This window comes from Scophthalmus maximus, chromosome 20 (genome assembly GCF_022379125.1).
Source record: "Scophthalmus maximus strain ysfricsl-2021 chromosome 20, ASM2237912v1, whole genome shotgun sequence".
Classification (NCBI taxonomy): Eukaryota; Metazoa; Chordata; class Actinopteri; order Pleuronectiformes; family Scophthalmidae; genus Scophthalmus; species Scophthalmus maximus.
Window position 1 is genome coordinate 6,766,798 of NC_061534.1, and position 20,632 is coordinate 6,787,429.

Consider the following 20,632-nt stretch of genomic DNA (forward strand, 5'->3'; position numbering starts at 1 on the left):
GGATTCTGAAAAGTATTTGAGCCATGGCAATGAATTCAATATGTTGCAGGTTAACAATGGGAATTGTGCAAAGTCTCAATCTTTGAGTCACTTTGATTCTGAACTGATTCACGTTGGCTCGCTCACCGAGGCTCGCCAAGACTGAACTTTTCCAAGCTCCATCCAGCCGGAGAGAGACGGATGCGAGTCAGCGGAGTCAGTGACAATCTGCGCCATCTGTTCGACTTCAGTTTCCTCTAGTTGCATCGAAATCACGTCCGTCTAACGCCTTGTCATTCTGAAATCCACACGTATATGTTCTGACCTGAAAGACATCTCACAGTTACCTCAAGGATGCACTTCAAGAGACATTGTAAAATTCAAATAAAAACTAAAAGCTAACTACACAAATAGGGAATCTGGCACGGTCATCCGGTTCTTTTCATCAGTTAACGAGATTCACGGAGAGTTTCCTGAAGCTGATTTAGCCACGTTGTTGTAGCCAATTTCAATCTGGGGCCTTGATTAAATCTAACAAAGAGGATCTCCTGAGAGAATCCAACCTTTACCGTCAGGTATTTGTCGTGTAAATTGTGTTTTGCGCCGTAAATCGCCAGCAAATCCACAGAGAAACAGATGGAATACATTAGATTCCCATTAGCACATAGCTTCTTCTGAAAAAGCCTTCTGCCTTTAGGAGCCACTAATGGACCGTCAAGTCTCCCTGTTCATTTATTTGACTAAAAAAAAGAAAAAAAAGAAAGCGTGCTGCTCTGCAGATGGCTGACGACGAGTAATTTTGTTTGGTGCAACCGCAGCGGTGTCTGACATTGATCTGATCATTCAAAGCCAGGTTGTGTCACCGAAACCTGTTCTACATGTGCAGCTCAGCCCCCTACATCATTTCAGGCAGTCGAGTGTCAACGCCTATACGTGCCTAACATCATACATAAAACATTAAATGCATTTTTAGAAAATGCCAAGTCCCGGTAATTTTGCGTGACACCGTGATAATGAAGGATAAAGTGCAGGACTGCCGTCAGTCAGCACGGGATGTGAGCCTGACTTCGAATAAACTTTTCATGAATTAATTATATTAAAACTGCATCGTTATAACCTGACACCGTGTCAGTCCATTGTGAGAAATCTCCATTCCTTTTTTTTTTTTCCCTGCTGAAACTGCTCAGAGAAGAAAAGTATGAATGCAGACACAGATTTCACGCGATGACACATGGAATAGCAGCTGTCATAGTTGACGGATGGTGTTTCTTTTGGTCCATGTGTATATTTCATCGGGTCAAAGTCTCCAAAGGTCCTGAATTCAGATGAGGGTCTAAAGGTGACCCGCTCCCTTCAGCGAAAACCCGCGGAAGATACACGATACAAAAACGAGCATGAACAAAGGCTTTTTCGCTAAAAAATATCAAATTTAATTTGGTTATAAAAGTCGTAGGCTATTTTCTTTTTCCACATGCACACCCACACATAATTAATCACCATAAATACTGTCCAAGGATTTCTCTTTTTCTTTTTTTACTTTGATTCACAAAGCGAGCACATACGGTGGACTGATACATCTGATTTCCAAAGGACACTATGAAGAACGCTTGCGGCCGTTTACAGGGAGAGGATCAATCTCGGTGCGCTAAAAAAAAGGCTGTCGTAAAATCAAGTATAGAAACATTTAGAAATTACCTACAAATGGATCAAAGTACAAAAGAGCTACAAGTGTTTAGAGACACTACACCCATTCACAGGCGAATGATTTGGTATCGGGGACACCATGTTGTTTCAACTTTATGAAAGACTGCATGAGAAACTATATATAAACAGCTTTGGAACAAAAAGAATCAATGTAAACCGATCACTGGTGGAAATTTACCCACATTACATTTTGGCAACCATCTCTCTGTCATCACATTTCATCGATCACACCAATAAATCACTTCACACAGTTAACTCGTATCTGACTCCTCTTTCTTGCGCAATGTGACATGAAGGACGACTGGAGATCGACAGGATTAAATGGACGTTAAAAACTAAAAAGAGAGTTGTTGTTTTGTTTTGTTTTTAATTATCAAAGCTATCACTCTAATCAGTAGTTGATTTCTTGGGTATTTCTGGTCGACCCCACACCACACAAAATGTTGGTGCAGTGTGAGGACTCTTATTGTTTAAAACATTATTCCCATAATCTTTCATAATTAACACGCACACAATGGCTGTCACCTTGAAAGCCAGAGAGGTAAGTAGGTTGTGTTTTGGCTACTCCATAAATGCATTTGAACTTGCTGTGACTATAAGTGATGGGTGAGGTTCAGCTTTTCATTAATCTCAATGTGATTGAGAGACAGATAATTCAGAAAAAAAAGAACGTGTAAATGAAAAAATACATATGATCTTTTTTTCTTTTTTTTTGTCACACCAGGGCTTCCATACAGAATCTGATTAACCCTGGCAGTCGAAACCATCAAAGTAAACTTTTCAGTAGTTTCTTTTGAAATCCTGGCTCTAGTGGGATATTTGAGAGCCGCGAATGACTGTTGATTGTAAGAATTAAAAACAAAAACAAAATAGAAAAAAAAATGTGAAATGCTCAGTGTCAAATTTGACTAATCACGCTAACACTCAGTTTAGATTCAGGCTGGTTGTGATTTCTCACTCGTCGCGGCCTGATCTCTCATTATCTGGAGCTTGTTACACTGAAAATAAATCCAACCAGTAACTGATTTAGCAGCCGGTGGATGTGACGGGATGTGAGAGCATTACACAGTTTCTGCTGGCCCGGATCACATCTTCTGCTGCAAATCCTTCAGTGGCAATATGCAGATAAGAGTTGTTTTTTTTCTTTTTCATCCAGACTTCATTAAATACATCAAATTCCAGCGAGTCGACACACCTAGACGGAGCGACAGCAGCGTCTGCGCCCTGCAGACTCCCTCGGTGCGTTCGCTTATTTTTGTAAATCGTTAAATTATCCAAAGATCACGGGAATAAAGCACAAAAAAAAAAAAGACATCACGCTCTGCACCAGATTCCCTGACGTGTCCACTTTGTATGGTGTCGTCCTTGTGTGCGCGAGTGCGAGTCGTGTGGGAGATAAATGCCGAATGGGTTCATATTCATCTCCACAGACCTCAGGAAACAGCACATGCAACACCTTGCCAATTTTGATTTGCGGGTTCTTTCCACAGATGAGGCTTCGGCGTCGGCCCCTCGACGGGGGACATGAGACGACAGAACGAAACGGCGCACAGGCAATGGAGGTAGCAGCACATCACTGGATCACAGGACCAGCAAAGGACATGGCCTCGCCTCCGTGACAGACAAAAACACCAGTGAACAAGCAACGTGACAGGTGCAAAACAATAAATGCGTCACATACTGCCTTATGCACACACACACACACACACGCACACACACACACACACACACAGGCCCACGAAACATGTCTTACCAATCATCAGACAAAACACCCACCTTTGTGCAATAGGAAGACAGACACAAAATTTTGTCTTCAACTAGGCGTTTCATGACAGTTGGACGGCGAGGACAACGGAACGGAACGATGCCCGATCGCATCGAAATCATCGGTTCATCCGAAATGACAAGAAAAAAAGAGCACGAAACAAAAGGTCTGGCGTGAGTTGAGCCTCGTGATCAGACGGGGACCGTCGCGCTCACATAGTGGGGGGTTTAATTTCATAAAGGCCACTGAGACAGCCGAGCTTGCCTGGTGTCTCCGACCCCAATGCCCTGTTGCCCTTCCGCATTTCTTGTATTTTATTTTTTTATTTCTTTCCATCCCCACGTACAAGTATGCTACCACCTCTCTATGATATTGCACTGAATAAAGCCTTTGTGTTAGCAGCCAGCATTACTTCGCAGAATGCCTCGAGAACAGTGTAGTCTATTTGAGATTTTCCTCAAGGGAGCCCAGTGTCTGTTTCCTTGTATTGACACTGATACTCCAGAAAATTGTATGTTTTTTATGTATTTTTGGGGGCTGAGAAAAAGCCCTGTCGGAAATGTAACTAGACGCTTTGCTTTCACAGCTACCCTGCTTGAAATAAATGTCAATTTTCTTTGACTTGGTGGTAAAGAAAAGAGAGAAATGTATGTCATGAAAATCCTAGTTTTTTTTTTCTTTTTAAATATCTCTTGATTCAAAATACATCACAGTAATGTGTTTTTTGTGTCTGCAGCTGACCCCCTCGCTTGATTTTGGCACTGCACTGTACATAATCTAGTTGATTCGTTAGCGATCACCCAACATGAATAATTGTATGACTGGTTATATTTAAATAGGCCCACGCAGTCCGGGGGACACAGCTCGCATCCTCTCTTGTCTGTTGTTGGATCAGAGTTGATTGCATGGATGCAAATATACAGAGCCTGGCATGTGCACATATTGTACATATATGCTTTGTTTTTATTTCACTGGGGAGAGTCTCTTCAGCAGCTTCTTCCCCTTGGAAAGAAGTCCTTTCTTCTTCTTGTTGGCCAGGTTATGAGGGTCCCGGGGGTCCAGCGGAAGGTGGTGGCCCCTCGCGGGGCTGAGAGGCCTCATGGTGCCCGGCAGGAGGGGGCGGACGATCGGGGACGGCGCTCGGACGGGGGTGACGGTGTCGTTGTCGGCCGCGTCAGAGGTTTCTGTGGTGACCTGAGGAGAGAGGCGGTGGGGAGGTGTGGGGGGGGGGCATGGGGGCAGCGTATTACAACAGAACTAACACTTTCACCCTGTGGACCTGTGGTCATTCTGTGATGAGCAATGTCCGATTCCCTGAATGCTTTCAAGTTTCATAGTTAATTTGTGGAAACTAGTTGTGAATCGTTAGGAGCTGATTCAGTCTGACAACAACTTTTCATATCAATCCAGGGTCCACAGTGTATCCTTAAATTACTCATTTCAAACGCTATTCAATATTCCTAACTAGGTGATAATAGGCGCCGCGAACAATAACATACTATCTGTCTGTCTGTTACTAAACTGACATAAGACTTAATACATTTGAACACACACACACACACACACACACACACACACACACACACACACACACACACACACACACACACACACACACACACACACACACACTACATATGCAGAGGAAACACTGAGGAGGAAGCCATCAAATTGCAGAGCACGAAAATTAGCCAAACCACAGAGCCGGAGAAGTCCACCATCAGTAGGCCACGAGGGAACATACAGTACGATCATATACAGTACAGTACAACACCCAGGGACGCAACTGTAGATACCAGGCTTCTCATCTAATGCAGCAGCCGGATACGTTTCAACGATTTGATTAAGATGATAAGTTTGTTATATGATATCGTGCAGTCTGGGTCACTCCGACTCCGGTTGAAATGGTCAATAATGGTAAATAGTGTAAATATTGGTGAAAAAAATTGATGCTCGTCCGTATTATAAGGCAGTTATTGTAGATATGACAGAAAATAAACATTTACATTTGTCTAAATTAAGATTTCATCATGTACCTAATCACTTTTGCTAGGGGAAATGACTATTTGATCAGTAAAACATTGTGTGCTTCCGTGGAATTCCAAAGCCTTTTGCAGTGACCACGAGCTGTGTGCATTAGAGCCACGAGTTTGGTATCTCAAGTTGCCGACTTACTGTACAAGGCGGACAGAGCCATTTATGGTGTGAAATGAACAATCTTCTTCTGTTTGTTTGTTTTGTTTTGCCAAGCGGGTGAGGAAAAACAAAAAAGAAATCAGATGTGGCAGCATTGTCACCGTCGGGTTAAAAATAAAAACAACCCACACCACTATGAAAACTGAAAACAACGACAACAACGTCAACACCAACAGCAACAACACATGAACACAGAGCACGAAAAGGAAATGTTTTTAATATCCAATTTTTTCTTTTATTGTTCCAATGCAACAATACAGTATGGATGTCTCAGTGCTGCGGTTAGTTTTGTCTCTTGAGCTCAGAGCAAACACGGCGTATCCACTGTCAACACGGCTGAAAAATAGATTTGATGTGTGTGCAATATACATAAAGAAACAAAGCCTCTTTTAAGGAAATACAGCAGTCGAGCCAAGAAAGTTATTATAAAAAAGTTTTGAAAAAGGCATGCTCCTACTCTCCTTTTCACCTTTCAAGTGTTCTTCTCAAACGAGCTCCTTCTGTGTCATTGGGTAGCAATTGTGTTAACAAAGCACTTCTTATCATTGTGCACAACGACCACAATTTGATCTTGTGTCTCGGCGCAAAGAGGTACCAAATGATGTTGTGTAGGGAATGAGCTGAGCCTTTTTCAAGTCCCCCTTAACCAGTGCTACATGCAGCGATCACCCACGGAGCCCCCACAGTCTATCCTCTCTGTCCATGTCAGGCTTTGCTTCTTCCTTTCTCTGAGACTCAGAAAGGTGTTAGCACTGGATGTTTGTCCCCTTCTCGAAGGGGTGAGAGGAGGGTGGGGGGGGGCGGGAGGCGGGTTTGTTAGTTTGTATAGAGTCACCACTGTCACCACATGGACAAACACACACAATGGACAGCACACAGACGGCAAAGTGGAGGAAGCAAGAGACGGAAATCAAGAGCGAGGACGGAGGATGGATGAACACAGGGCCTAGCGCTGAGAGCGGCGATGATGATGTACCCGTTTGCCCTCTGAGACGGAGGCGGAGGCGGCGGCGGCGGCGGCGGAGTTGGCAGGGGGCCGGTTGGCAGGCTCTTCCTGGGGGTAGTGGGACGGAGTATCGGTCAGATACACCTCCACGTCATCAGGCACTTCTTCCAGGAAGTTGGAGGGAACCAGACCGCGGTGGCCGTTGATCTCACCCTGTGGACGTAAAAACGAGAAGAGGAGTGAACACGGATGGTTGGATACATTTCTCACTGTGGCCTTCATACAACATGTCGTACACTGTGTACGATTGGCGTTCACTTTCCCTCGCTCGATTCGGAGGTGAATCCCATCAGTTTCCATTTCATTTACCTTTTTTTGTTCTCCAGAATCAGAGCGTGTGATACTAATTTGTCCTGACACTCCCTGGACTTTCTCCTCGTAATTGCCAAGAAAGGCCTGTACATGAAAGACATTTGGATAATGCTCATTTGCTTTCTAGCCAAGGGTTTGATGAGAAGATGTACACGGGGAGCTTAGTTTAGCATGAATACTAGAAACAGGAGTCACAAACAAACAGCACCTGGCTCTGTCAAAAGAAAAACTAAAATAATTAAGATTTGAACTACAAAGAATCAACTTGTCATGTTTGTCTGTTTAATCTGCACAAAAAACTAATTGGAATTAAGCTACAATGAATCATTTTTACAGTTTCAGTTGTAATAAAGCAAGATATAAATGATACTGAAAAAAGAAAACTGCTTACCAATTTAGAAAAAGTTCTTATTTTTGCGAAGTGATTAAAGAAAGCGGCACTCACATAATAGAACCCGTCTTCATCGATATCTCCAAACACAGCCATGATGTCACCAGCACAGAAGGTGAGCTCAGCCTGTGAGGAGACACAGAAGTGAGTATACAAGGAATGTGATCCAAAAATTAAAAAAAGCATTTTGCTTTACTAAAACTTTGTCAAAAACGTGATCATATTTTTGAGTAGATTACAATAGTATACATGCAGTGCTCCTATCATACATGTTGTAAGGTGGGCAGCATTAGTTTATGTGCGGCTGTCCTCTGATAACTGTTCAGCAGTGTGTCCATAGCAGTGAGTGATACCTCAACATCGACATTGGGGGAGCTCTCTCTGGGGTCGTAGTCGTACAGCGCCACCATCCTCCTCGAGGCCTGATCTCGACGGAGGCCTCTTCGGTTCTGCTCTGGAAGCGGCAGACAAGATGCCAGTTTAACCCGGAGGCTATTTCGTCATGTTTTCATTTTTCATTTCAAGCCCACTGACTCTGAAAGTGCTCCATAACGGTGCGTCTTTACATGTGTGTGGTGTACCTATCCTGTCCACCGGCGTGCTGAGCGGCAGGAAGCCCTGTTTGATGAGCTGGTCCATGGTCTCCTCGTCCTCCGCTCGTATCTCCGACACCATGTTACAGGGGATCAGCCCCATCCTGCCCCTCACTTCGCCTCTGTAAAACCCATCTGTATCTTTGTCACCGTATACCTGGAAGCCAGGAGAGCGAAAGAGCGATGTTTAGATTTACAGCTGGGGCACATTTACTATACTTTTATTATGGTGATTCACCACCTAAATTTTCTGGGTGGCAGGTTGGATTTTGCAGAGAAGCTATTTTATTGTAACCTAGTCAAGACAGGAATGCAGTAAGTTAACGTTTCTGGCCATTTCAGTCCTAAACTCCCACCCTAATGATCTGCCCCTCTTTGAAGGGCAGCTCCTCATCGGCTGCGTCAGGGTTGGGTGACATGGACAGGGGATCGTAGTCAAAGAGGGCCACAAAGATCCGGAAGGATTCCTCGGTCTCTGACTCATCATAGTACGGGGGAGAGCGGCGATCCCTGTATCCATCTTTAAAACATGAAAGAAATAGAACAAAATAAAAAAAAATGTTTTTATCTGGCATCACTTGACAAGGCAGCCGACACAGAAAACAGCTGCTTTGTAGGGGACTCTTTTTTTATAGAAATGATTAATTTTGTTCCATGTGAAATGAGGCTGCGTTTGTGGTGTTTGGTCAGCGACAAAACTAAATAATAATTGTATATCTATCTATGTGTATTGATTACGTCTACATGTTTATCTGGTGATGTAACTTAGTCATGCTTCGATCAAAGTAAATCACTGAGAGGAATTTTAAAAAGATCTTTTGTAAGTCTTATGGGTTTGATCATGTAGTTTCGCATGACATTGGATTTCCTCGTCAAGTCAAGTTTGTGCCTGTCGGCATGCACAAAGAGATCTGCGCTCAATCAGCTATTTAAACCGCTCAGTGTTGCACAAACGCATGCACCCACACAACTTGTGCTCTTACATTCGTGTCTCGCTTTGTGTTTGTATACGCAGAGAGGGACAAATGAGGGGCAAGACGAAACATGGTGCACAAAAGTGATCAAGGGACACGACAACATCAACGACACACAAGACTCTAACGTGCATGCTACAAAAAGCCTGAACAAAAAAAAAGATAACAACTCCATGTGTCTATATTCACTTCATATTAAAAGCATTACAATTTAGTGACTTTCTAGTCGCAAAGATCTAAAGCAGAACTGGAAGAGCTTGTTGTGGAAGCCTGTCATTTGTTCAAATTTTGCATTGCAAAATTGAGAGAATACACCGGCTGGCAAAGTGTGCGCCAATGCTTTATGTTGATGCTTGAAAATGCAAGAATGATGTGAAATGCATCGCTTCTAGGACGGCATTGCCCAACCTGCAGAAGGTTTGGTAACTGCACTGCTTTTGTTGCTTTATGTGTTGGTAGGACAGGAAAGGTAAGGGTCAACTGGATTTCCAGCAACACTGACTAAAATAAAAGACAAAATAAAGGCAGTGAATGTCTACCGCTATAATCTCTTCAGAATCTCATGCACGTAATGCTCCCACCAAGTGTAGTAGTTGTGGTTGTATCACAAAGGGAAGGGGTTTGGCAGGCATCTGGAGTTCAGTGCAGTGAGTGAGGCATTCTCTGAGCAGTCAGTCAATCATTTATCATCTGCAACTGTGGAAACATTCATCCTCGGACCCCTGCAACGGCTTGCCAGTGGGTCCACCATTTCAGTGCAGTGCAGTCATGCTGTTCAACTGTAAGCATAATACAGTAGTCATCATTACTATTTAAGACAGAGAAACAGGCACTTGCAAGTGTCCACAGCTACTGTTTGCCATTTGTTGCTGGCATTTCTGTCGCCATGCTGTGGTGGTAAAAAAAAAAAAAACAGGACTGCAGGCACATACCATGGGGAGACCTGGTGCCGCCCATGTGCCTGCGGGATGACCATGTCCTGTGCCGAGCTACTTTGCCATAGTAAACATCCTCGGTGATGGGGGAGAGGTTTCCCTCACTGTTATTCTCAGAGGTTACCTCTACGGGAAACACCAGTTAAAGGGTGATGGGGTTACAACGCAAAGCACAACTTTCCCCTCCCACAAGGCGTACTTAAGATTAGTGTCGCCACCTAAAACTTACAATGTAATAACAAATGCACACAGGAAAGCAGCTATGGAAAACGTCTATAGCAGATTGTACAGAGCAGTTTAAGCAAACTGCCGGCTTGAAGCATCATAATAATCTCAGCAACATCTATAACTGAGGCTCAGGTAGTGCAGGTCATGAGCATGGTTCACAGACACACAGAGAAGCTCATGAAGGCTTTAACAGAGAAACACTACTGTACTATGGCACAGACAATGAAAATCACTTTTTCCGAATTCTCCCCAACCCCCTGCCCATACTGACCAATGGAAGGGACCATTAGAGGTCGTCTCTGAGGTTGGGGGCCGCCGTGATGAACTCTTCTCCCCGACTCCCGGTTGTGACCGCCCCCGCCAGGAGTGTTTGTCTGAAATGCACACAATCACAGGACATTCACAAATATTAGGCGTTCATGAGTTGCTCACAGACACGTGGACAAACTTGCAAACAGTATGTGGGGAAAAAAAACACCAAAAAAAACAAAAACATACTTTGTACAAATTGAATGAAAACAAAATCATGCAGCACTCACAGACAGGCACACTGAAACACAGACGCATAGACACACACTCGCACACAAGCCCATAGGAAATTTTCACATTCTGAAGTTCGGCAAATATCAATTACAAACTTCTTGGTTTAACTAAGTTTGTAAAAAAAAGTAAAGGCCTGCGAAGATAACAGAGATCTATGATACAAGACTCCATCGTGATGCTAAACTGCTCCAACCCAGTTTCTCCCTGTGCCGATGTCCAATGTGCTGAACACATTCAAACCCAGTCCATCTCCGTTTCCCTCCACGGTGCTGAAAACTTCAGTCGCACTCTAATCAAACCCAACTCTCACTGTTTCTCTCCGCGTCCGGCAACCACCGATCCTACTCATAGCCTGCGCCATACACGAAAGGCTGCAACGCAAAATAATCTCATCACATAGCTTGCAAAAGAAAGGTTTTTGCAATACGGTGGATAACCAAACGTGGACAATGCTGCTCCAGCATTATTGCTGTTCATCGATGTGTTCATTTGAATTCACGTAGCTCAAATAGCAAAGTAAACTAAGCCGAATCTCCTTCGGTGTAGTTTCTGTGGTTGCCATGGTCACTTGTCAAGCCATTGCGAATCGTTGAAAGAAGATGAATCAGCTCCGTCAACTCAGCACCCAGTCTGTCTTTCTCAATGGTGCTGTATCAGTCAAACCAAGTCTTTCCTTTCCATGAAAGGGTCAGAGCCACTGTCTCTGTCTGGCTGCCCATGGGCTGAAACGTCCAGGACCCATTTTTCCCTCTCTCGCTCTTTATATATAAATTGGAATTAAAACTCAGCACACACACTAACAACACATATCAAATGCAAGTCAAGGCAGCATACTCAGTTGAAGTATCTGTGCCTGTGCAGTTCACTAGAGAATAATAAATTTGGGAAGTTACGACTCTTGGGTTTAAAATAAGTGCAAAGAACTGCACCTTGGGTGTGTTGTGCGAGTTGCGTCGACGTCCCTCTTCATGCTGCATCTCAGAGTACAGCTCCTCCTCCTCCTCTTCCATGATGTCAGACAGGTCAGAGCCTCGGCTGCTTTCGCTGTGATAATCTTCATCGTGACTATAGTTAGGCTTTTGGTAGTCACACACACACACGCAGACACACACGCACACACACGCACACACACACAAACACACAGACGCAATTGTTTAAGTTCACATACATACATAACATACATGCACACACACACACACACACACACACACACCAATTACACATGGATGGGCAAACACACGCATGAGTACACACACAGACACGGGCACAGGAGTGCATGCATGCAACCAACCAGACATGCACACACACATCCAGACATACTGTACACACACGGGTGGATTTCCATCAAAAAACACATTGGAGGTGAAGCTGGAAAAAAAGGGCAAAGGATTCATCACTTGTTGATGTTGATCTTACCGGCCTCCCCAGCTCAGAGCCTCTGAGGAACTCATCAACGGAGGGTCCTCTCCGACGGCCGCGCGCAAACCCTTCCTCGTCTTCGTCCTCCTCGTCAGAGTGATGCTGATAAAATGAGTGACCCTGCTCTCCGTACCTGCCCTGCCTCCTGTCCCCCTGAAAATGGATGGCAAAGCAGGAAATCAAGTGAGTAACAAACACAAGGACGCGACAGTGGAGCATGGTTATTGTATTTTGCACAATTCTGATAACTAGATTTTACCTGTGTGACAACAACAATCTGCTCTGTCTTTATGACGTAATATGTTAAATTCCTTAATTAAATGGTGTTTTAAATTTTGCAGATTAAATTCAAAGCTTATCTTGCTGTGAATTTTCTTTTTCTTTTCATTAAGAATCAGGCATCTATAATGTATTGTGATTGGATTGAGTGTGTCCGTTTCCATCAGACCTTGCCACTTTCTGCTGCCACCCTCTGCGCTGCTTCTCGGGCAATGGCTTTGGCGACGGTGTCTGGGATAAGCGTGCCTCGGGGCTGCGGCAGAATCCTTTGTGGGGAAGGGGAGCGTGGATTGGCAGATGGTGGGGGCTCAAGGGTGTGACCTTGCATGGGCACAGGAGGCTGGGAAGAGGGTGAGCGCATGGGTTCCCAACCAGGCTGGCTAGGTTGAATAGCTCCTCCATGGTGGGCCGCATGCTCTTTGGCATCCAGTTCTCTGGCACTTACTGGTCTCTGAGGTATAGGGTGGGGTTGGGGGTGGGGGTGGGGTAGCAGAGGCAGTTGGTGCTGGGGCCTGGGACCCTGGTGAGGTGGGCGTGGCTGAAGATGGAGGGGCTGCGGCTGGGGATGTGGGGGTCGAAGCTGGGGTTGTGGAGGTCCACCAGGATGGGGAAGTCTGGGGTGCGGTTGAGGATGGGCGGGGATTGGTTGACCATGTGCCTGGGGTGGGGCAGGAAGTTGGAGTGGGGCATGGGGAAGGTGAGGGGACTGGAGGTGGTGCTGAGCATGCGGGTGTGGAGGAGGGCCTGTGTGGGGGTGTGGAGGAGGAGGGCCAGTGTGGGGGTGTGGAGGAGGAGGGCCAGTGTGGGGGTGTGGAGGAGGGCCTGTGTGGGGGTGCATTGGCGGTGGCAGGGGAATCGCAGGTAGAGGCACAAGCAGGTTGTTTGGAATGACGGCGACTTGGGAGTCCTGGGATTCTCCCTGTACTGACAGCGTCCTGACGATGACTTCCCTGGCCTCCAGGCACTGAATCCTTGTCAGCTCGACAGCGACATAGTCTGCCATTGGGAACAACACCTCAGCTATCTGGATGTAGACAAAAAAATAAACGGTTAACATCAACAGAAATGGTGTTATTAATTTCAGTGTGTGAAAAGTCATTTTCTCAAAGACTTCTATAGAAAATGACTTATTTTTGCAAACAGTGGAGTTGCCCTCTGCTGGTCATTCAAGAGAATACAGGTATCAAGCAGTATCAGTATCACAATCAAGACATCAGAAGTAAAAACATGATTACATCCCCACAAGTGTATCTAATCTTAATGACCCCATACTCTTTCATCTACCAACCTCACAGCAATATTTCAGCCCCACGACCACGTGTGGATTAAAACTTTAGAACAATGTCGCCTCTTTTGTCTACAGCACCTTACAAACTACCAGCTTCAATGTCGCTTATTAAAGCAAAATATTACTTACACAGTTTTTATCATTTATTAAATCTGTTTGTGTTCCATTATGGTACAGTGTTGATTTAAGCTCTCAGATATTGTGTGCCGATTTACTTCGGCAGTCACCAGAGGGAGTGAGAGAACAAGATATTCACGGTGTCCCTCGTTGAGCAAGGTGCACCGATACTGAATCACAAGTAGGTGGCACTGCAGTGTACGCTGAGGGCACTGATGACATAATGCCGCAAACCAACAACAGAGGCCGTTAGCATCCCATCTGTGATGCATGTTCGCATGTTCCCACTTGAATAAACATGATTAAACAATTCACACAGTGTCTTACATAGTGTGTCTGTGCACTGCACGTGAGCCATTGAAATAGAGCTTCCATATGCTTCAGTATTCTACACAAATCGTGCAAAGCCATTTATTCACCTCTAATCACGAGACAGGCCTTGAATCCAAAATGACCTCCTCTCATCACTCATCACACCTTCTGGTTGCTAATACGAAACACTTCGATAACTCACCCTCTGTCCTTTAGTGCATACTGCATAGCCAATGACATTTGCCCCATTAGATGTGCCTGTGGGAGAGAGCATTGGGGGCTTCCAGCAGACCTGCAGGACCCCTGGAGCCTGCCCACAAAGCACCCGTACATCGTGGGGAGGCTGGGGAGGACCTGGGAGGTGAGATAATGTGTCAGGAAAAATGAAACTGAATAATTCATTGTTTTGATATCACTAACATACAAACACAGAGGAGAGTGTGTGAAGCATTCATCAAATACACAGATGGGCACTGTCACAACCATGCACAGAAATGCCCACATACAAGAGAGGGGGGGGTGGGAGGGATTCAGGAAACGACAAACTGGATTTATTTACAATTTACCCTGCGTGTTTAGATTTGTGAAATAATTTGCATCAACATGTTCTACTTTGCACCGATACACAGTCCATGCAGATACTTGTGATAATGTGACAGGACAAGTGAGAGTCATTCATAAGAAAAACTGTGTGCAGTGTTTTTAAAATGTCAGTCAAGTATATGATATTAGTTATTGTGGGTTTACACTAACATTGGCTAATATAAGGCACTGAAAAATGTATCAAACTAAGCCGTGAAATGACCAATCCTCCTGGTGTGTCATTGTTTTGCAAAAGATTTCCTCTGCCCTAGTGCGGCATCGTAACCGTCCACTTCTCTTCATTAGAAGATAAAAAATGAAGGTAAAATACAAGCTTCGGGGGGTCTCCTCACAGAAACACTACTGTCCCAGCATGCAGGACACAATCCAGAGAGACTAATTGAAGCCCATTCTTTGTCTTCCACTCTCCTGCATCACTGGATAAAACATGCACAACTGCATTCAAACAGAAGCACACTGGTACAAAATGGTCCTTTCTTCGAGCAGTGGATCGGCGCAGCTTTACATGAAACTTATTTTTCTAGGCTATCGGCTGAGGAAGTGACTCTTCAGAATGAGAACTAATCATATCTTGCAATGCAGGACTATTCTCTAATTAGTCGTCTGTGCAGTAAGCAAACTTGGGCAAAATTGCATTTGAATTTGGTTTCGAATGCGTTTACATTTCAATATATACATGAACGACAACATTGTTTATGGATGAAAAGTTATTTTCAATCTCAGAACCATAACAGAATGTAATTTTGCCCACATTCCCATGTAAAAAAAATATGAACAACAGGTCATTATCACTATATATGCGCTTCTATCATAGCACTAATGTCTCCTCTGCCCTTTGGTTTTCAGATGAGACGGATCATTTAGTGATCAGACACATGGGAAACCAAGCCCAGGATTGATGTTTCATTCTGACCTGTTCTGCAATATGGTGTTGGACCTGGACAAAATACAATACACAACAACGGTATGGGTAAGGCAACACGTTACTGTAATCTTCTACAGCACAGTACAATAACCTAAAGATGGATATGGCATTATATCACATATTAGACTGACATTACATTTAAAGTGACAAAGACACTGTGTAATCTCCATCTGGCCTACAGACAGACGTTGACTAAAACATATAAGAAGCAAGCAGAAAACTGACACTCATGTGTGTTTATCATAAATACTGTATGTGTATAGAGATGAACATTGCTGACCTGCAGCCTGAGTGCAGAACTCCACACCAGCTTCTTTCCTCTCCCTCTGTTCCAGCGGCAGTTGCCATGGCACCTGGTGCGGCTGTGCCGCCACCGTCACTTTGTACACCGTCAGGGGCTTCAGGTTGAGGAAGCGCAGTCTGTACCTTCCTGGCTTTACTACCGCGTGCTCTGCCCCGTCTAAGAACACAGTGTGACCATAGTTACTGTTGCTAGGCAACCAGGAGAGCTCGGCAGTGTCACGCTGGATGTCATCCACTCGCAGGCCGCACGGTGCCACCACCACGTTGGCTCCCACCAGCAAGGTGCACCGCAGCTCGTCTGACAGGCCGCGGTCGGTGGCGCACTGCACGGACACGCGATGCACGCAGCCGTCCAGGTCCAGCTTCTCCAGCAAACTCTTGGTCCGGCCACCGTACTGTACACTGGCACGAAGTTCCCCGTCTACTAACACGTTGTAACCAGAGATGCTCCCCCAGCCCAAAGGCACTAGTGGAGGCTCCCAGGCCACGATGACGCTTCGTGCCAGCTGTTTGATCAAGTTGATCTTTCGGGGATAAGGCACAACATCTTCAGCCAGGTCCTCGGGGTCAAGTGGCCCCCCAGTCCCATTGCTACAGGGAACCAAGGCGTTAGCTGAGCCCAGGTGGCCGTCCTGGGAGGCACCACCATCTACTGCCATCAAGGCCAGGGGTGTATGGTCCAGTTGGCCCAGGTTGTCCCCTCCCTCCCCAGCTGGTTTTTCCTTGTCCTGGACAAACTCCACGAAGTTGGAAGGGACAAGTCCACGCTGGCCATCCAGCAGTTCCCCTGTGACACGAAAACAAATTAGAGGGATAGGTACAGAAAATAATCTTCATGTTGACGAAAGTTTAGCCTTTCGCCCACTACCTGCAGATACTACCTTTAAAAAACCATCCCTAATAGTAAAGTGCAACTATCCCTCTCTCAATCCTCCTACAAATGTAACATTTCACTTTGGGGTCCTTACAGGACAAAGACAAAGGGAAAGCAGTTATATGAATACATATAGCCGTCAATGAGGTATTGAGTCAGAAATTGTGAGAGGTGGGAGTACACAGCATGTACTACTCCTTAATGTGTAAGATGTACAACTGGTTCTCTGATGCTTGATTTTACACTCTTTCCAGTAAACACAGAACTCAGAAAACACTTCAAGAACTTGAATATTGCTTTTAAACATTTCCAGGAACACCCCCGAGCATGTAGACACTGTGGTCAATGCAGAAAAAAATACTGCTTAGATTTGCTCTGTAGTTTTTAATTCCCCACAGGGAAGAATTTTGTCCTTAAAAAAAAGCTCCATGTCATCTTGTCCTTCAATCCCCTTTTCCACAGAGGTCTGGGAGGCCTTAAGACCAACTGTGTGTGTTTGTGTTTGTGTGTGTGTGCGCTGATGATTAAGTTGAGCCCCGCTGGATTAGTCATCAAGCTAAAAGGGACCCAGGTCCCGTCTTGACAACAGCTTGGTCTGAGTCCCAAGTCTCCCTCCTACATAGTAAATGCAAGGCTCCTCCGCGATGCCATGCAATCTCACCGCCGACAGCTAATGACTCACTGCAGCTGAGTACCACTGTGTCTGTGGCGGGCGGCGCTGGCTGCAGGATTGCTATAGCAAGGGGGATTAGGATTGCCTCTGATTGAGAAGCCTTCATGACTCTAAAGGGATTATACAAGAGAATCACTCCAATCATCACTTATAAAAAAAAAAAGTGTACAGGGATTTTTTTCTTGAAGACACTGGCGCACTGGAGTAAATATAAAGAAATAAAACAAAAACAAAACAAATTCGATCTAGTGGGAAAATTACTAACTTTAATGTAAGTAATTATACATATATATATATAATTATATAAGGTGAAAAGAGCAAACAGTTATATGATGGACTTATAGAGTACGAGGTGTAATGCTGCAAATGTCATGCTACCTAACAAGAGCAACCTTTGGAGCAGTGTCTACAATGATAAATGCATGAAATCCCATTTTGACTATACTATATTGTAATGTTGCACACATACAGTACAATGTAAACAAGATATTGACAAGGATATAAAATGTCATGGACAACTTTTTGATACATGTCATTGTGCATATTCAACAGATATATGCATAAGGTATATATGTAAAGTGCAATGACAGTCAGTTTGCCCCCAAAATTGTCATTTTCAAAGGTTTTAGATGCCAAGTAAAATATTGTTAATAGATCAAATTCCGTGACAAACTGTGAGCTGACACACTTTTTGGCATTTTTTCTCATTGGGACGTAATTTAAATATCATGACGCACATGCTTGTTGTAACTATCAAATTTTCTAAGCTACAGCAGCAGTGCAATATAAGTTTTTATCATCCCCACCTCTAGGCAACTTCAAACGCAATGCTTGTGTTCGTCTGTTATATATCTCACCTTCATAGAAGCCATCATCATCCATGTTTCCATACACGTACAGATACTTTCCAGCCACAAGGGGGAGCTCTGCTTCAGGATGCTCGTTTGGTCCATCGTAAGGGTTATAACTGGAAGGAAAGAATATGAATATTTTACTTCTGATCCATTTGTAAACATTGAAAATGATTAAATGAGCTGTTAAAAAAAACTTTAAAAGATTGTCTGTAATTAAGTCAGACTCTGGTGTTATTCACCTGTAGCGGGCAGTGCAAAGGCGGACCGGGCCTGTGTAGCGAGGCTTGGACCTGGGTGTTGGGGTGGCCTCATCATCCATCTATAGATTGACAACGGAACCAAAGATATTGTTATCTAAGATTCAACTATTATCAATTGTTATTACCAACATTAAGTTTGAATATATGACTATAAACCAGCCTGGCCACGGCAAAACAAAGGATCTTAAAACTATCTCAAAGACATGGAAAGTTATTCATGCAATAACAATGTGGTGTCACTCAGACCCACCTCTGATGGAGTCCGCTGTCGAGGGCTGCTGGGGTGGTCCGCTATCACGGTGCTAGATTTGACAGAGAGCAGTCGCAGTCGTTCTTGGCCTCCAGTCTCGGGCGTGCAGGACAAGAACTGGGAGATCAGCAGCGGCGTGTTTGCCACATTCTCATTGCCTGGAAGACATTGATTTCCATAGCAAATAAAGAGCAACTGTCATTCCTTCTGCACCCATTTGCTGCTCATTGCACAGCTATTGATCTCCTGTTGAAGCGAGTGCGCAGCAAACACTCTTCGTGGCAGAGCCTATTCCATCCCCATCAACACATCTGCAATGCATTTCTCCTTAAATACCACTGAAGTCAACATGGGAAGAAAAAAAAAACACACACACACACACACTTGAAATATGCAGCAAATACAAAATAGAAAACTGCAGTCTCACAGTGCAAATGGCTGAATTCCTTCAGGAAATTTGAGTCAACAACATGGATCCACTGCATCACTGGGTTCTTGTGGTTTGTGAGTCAGTAATATTATGCATTAGCACAAAGGCATCAGTGAGTTTCAAGTGAAGGAAAAAAAGATAAAACAGGATTCCCAGCACTTCAAAGACCTGTAGTCTGTGCCAGACTGTATAAATCTACATCGCTGATACGGCCGTATCTGCTGGCTCTGCAAGTTACACCACGTGTCGTTAGAATACTAATGTGTTAAACCACGTCCATGTCATACATCAGACCTGTGATCAATTAGGCTAGATATTGATCACGAATAAGCAGAATCGCCATTAATGGTGTCCACCTCTGGTCAGGAGTGAGCTGATCCAGCTGTTATGTATGTGAGCTGGCAGGGGGATTAGATCACTCTGATTCTCGTTTCATTCGGATCATAAAGCCTTGTGATCACCTTAGATTTGGTAGATGCTTTTATTCAATGAGCGTAAACTGCATATATTTCAAGAATGGGTGGACCCCACTGGTCGTGAGATATCTAACCATGTAGTCTCAGTAACAAAGACAACACACACTACCACTGATGAATAAAATAAAAAGAATATATAAACAGATTTTTTATTGCCCCTAATTTGTCTGTGAGGTGGAACTACTGACCCACCTTTCTCTGGTTGGGCTTCAAATCCAACGACGACTCGTGGGAGTTTCTTGTCCGGTGAAAGGGGGATCCGGGACGGATTAATTTTAAGGATGTCCCCAGTATCTGATTGCAAACCGAAATTCAGCAGGTCTTTGGACAGCTGGTGGAAGTGTTCACTCTGCGACCTGCATTTCTGCTCCAGGTCACGAACATTGACCTGTGACGGACGATGACCAGAGCAACGGGGGGTGGTAATGGCCGACAGGAGGGAGTGGGGGGATAGAGAGGGAGAGAGAGTGTAGTACAAGAAAAGTGTACTTCATCACATGTAATTCTACAGATACGAGTCCTCTGACGGATAGCCCCACATTTTATCTGTTAATGCTGGTCAAACAGAACCAATTAGAGAGGGATCCCCAAAGAGACATCTTTAAGCTTTAGGCAGCACATTATATTGAAACCACCGCAGCATTTGCAAGTGTAAAGTGTAGAGTCATCTGCTGCAGCTGCTGATACATAACACAGATAAACGTCGATAACTAAGCAATGCTCTGTCAAGAGGATTATTAAACGTATTGTTAAACTGACAGCATAGACATCACATCACTGATGTATCAAAGGAAGGTGGGGACATTGTATGGGTATACAGCGGGTACCGTATGGATAGAAAAGTCTTGTTCAGTGTATGTAGGGATTCTCAATTTGCACAAAACAAACCACTTAAGCTTTGCTGAAACTTCACACAAGAAACAGAAGGGAGACAAAACTAACC

General features: G+C 44.4%; 1 protein-coding gene across 8 annotated transcripts in view; it reads right to left on the minus strand.

Moving 5' to 3' along the window:
* Positions 1-1,400: 1,400 nt before the first annotated feature.
* rimbp2a (RIMS binding protein 2a) overlaps positions 1,401-20,632 on the minus strand; it is a 45,105-nt gene continuing 25,873 nt past the window's right edge. For 3 of the 8 annotated variants that reach the window (XM_047329563.1, XM_047329568.1, XM_047329569.1), the window contains 18 exons: positions 19,882-20,077; positions 18,784-18,941; positions 18,513-18,592; positions 18,277-18,386; positions 15,850-16,659; positions 15,558-15,581; positions 14,244-14,395; positions 12,494-13,348; positions 12,043-12,198; positions 11,556-11,702; positions 10,355-10,457; positions 9,853-9,981; positions 8,303-8,466; positions 7,935-8,103; positions 7,707-7,807; positions 7,408-7,479; positions 6,621-6,803; positions 1,401-4,642 (listed from right to left, as the gene is read on the minus strand). In XM_047329563.1, coding sequence (XP_047185519.1) covers positions 4,412-4,642; positions 6,621-6,803; positions 7,408-7,479; positions 7,707-7,807; positions 7,935-8,103; positions 8,303-8,466; positions 9,853-9,981; positions 10,355-10,457; positions 11,556-11,702; positions 12,043-12,198; positions 12,494-13,348; positions 14,244-14,395; positions 15,558-15,581; positions 15,850-16,659; positions 18,277-18,386; positions 18,513-18,592; positions 18,784-18,941; positions 19,882-20,077 — 3,840 coding nt within the window. In that variant the 3' untranslated portion in view covers positions 1,401-4,411. The remainder of the gene's footprint in view (positions 4,643-6,620; positions 6,804-7,407; positions 7,480-7,706; positions 7,808-7,934; positions 8,104-8,302; positions 8,467-9,852; positions 9,982-10,354; positions 10,458-11,555; positions 11,703-12,042; positions 12,199-12,493; positions 13,349-14,243; positions 14,396-15,557; positions 15,582-15,849; positions 16,660-18,276; positions 18,387-18,512; positions 18,593-18,783; positions 18,942-19,881; positions 20,078-20,632) is intronic. The other 5 variants (XM_047329564.1, XM_047329566.1, XM_047329565.1 and 2 more) reach the window with 5 other exon arrangements.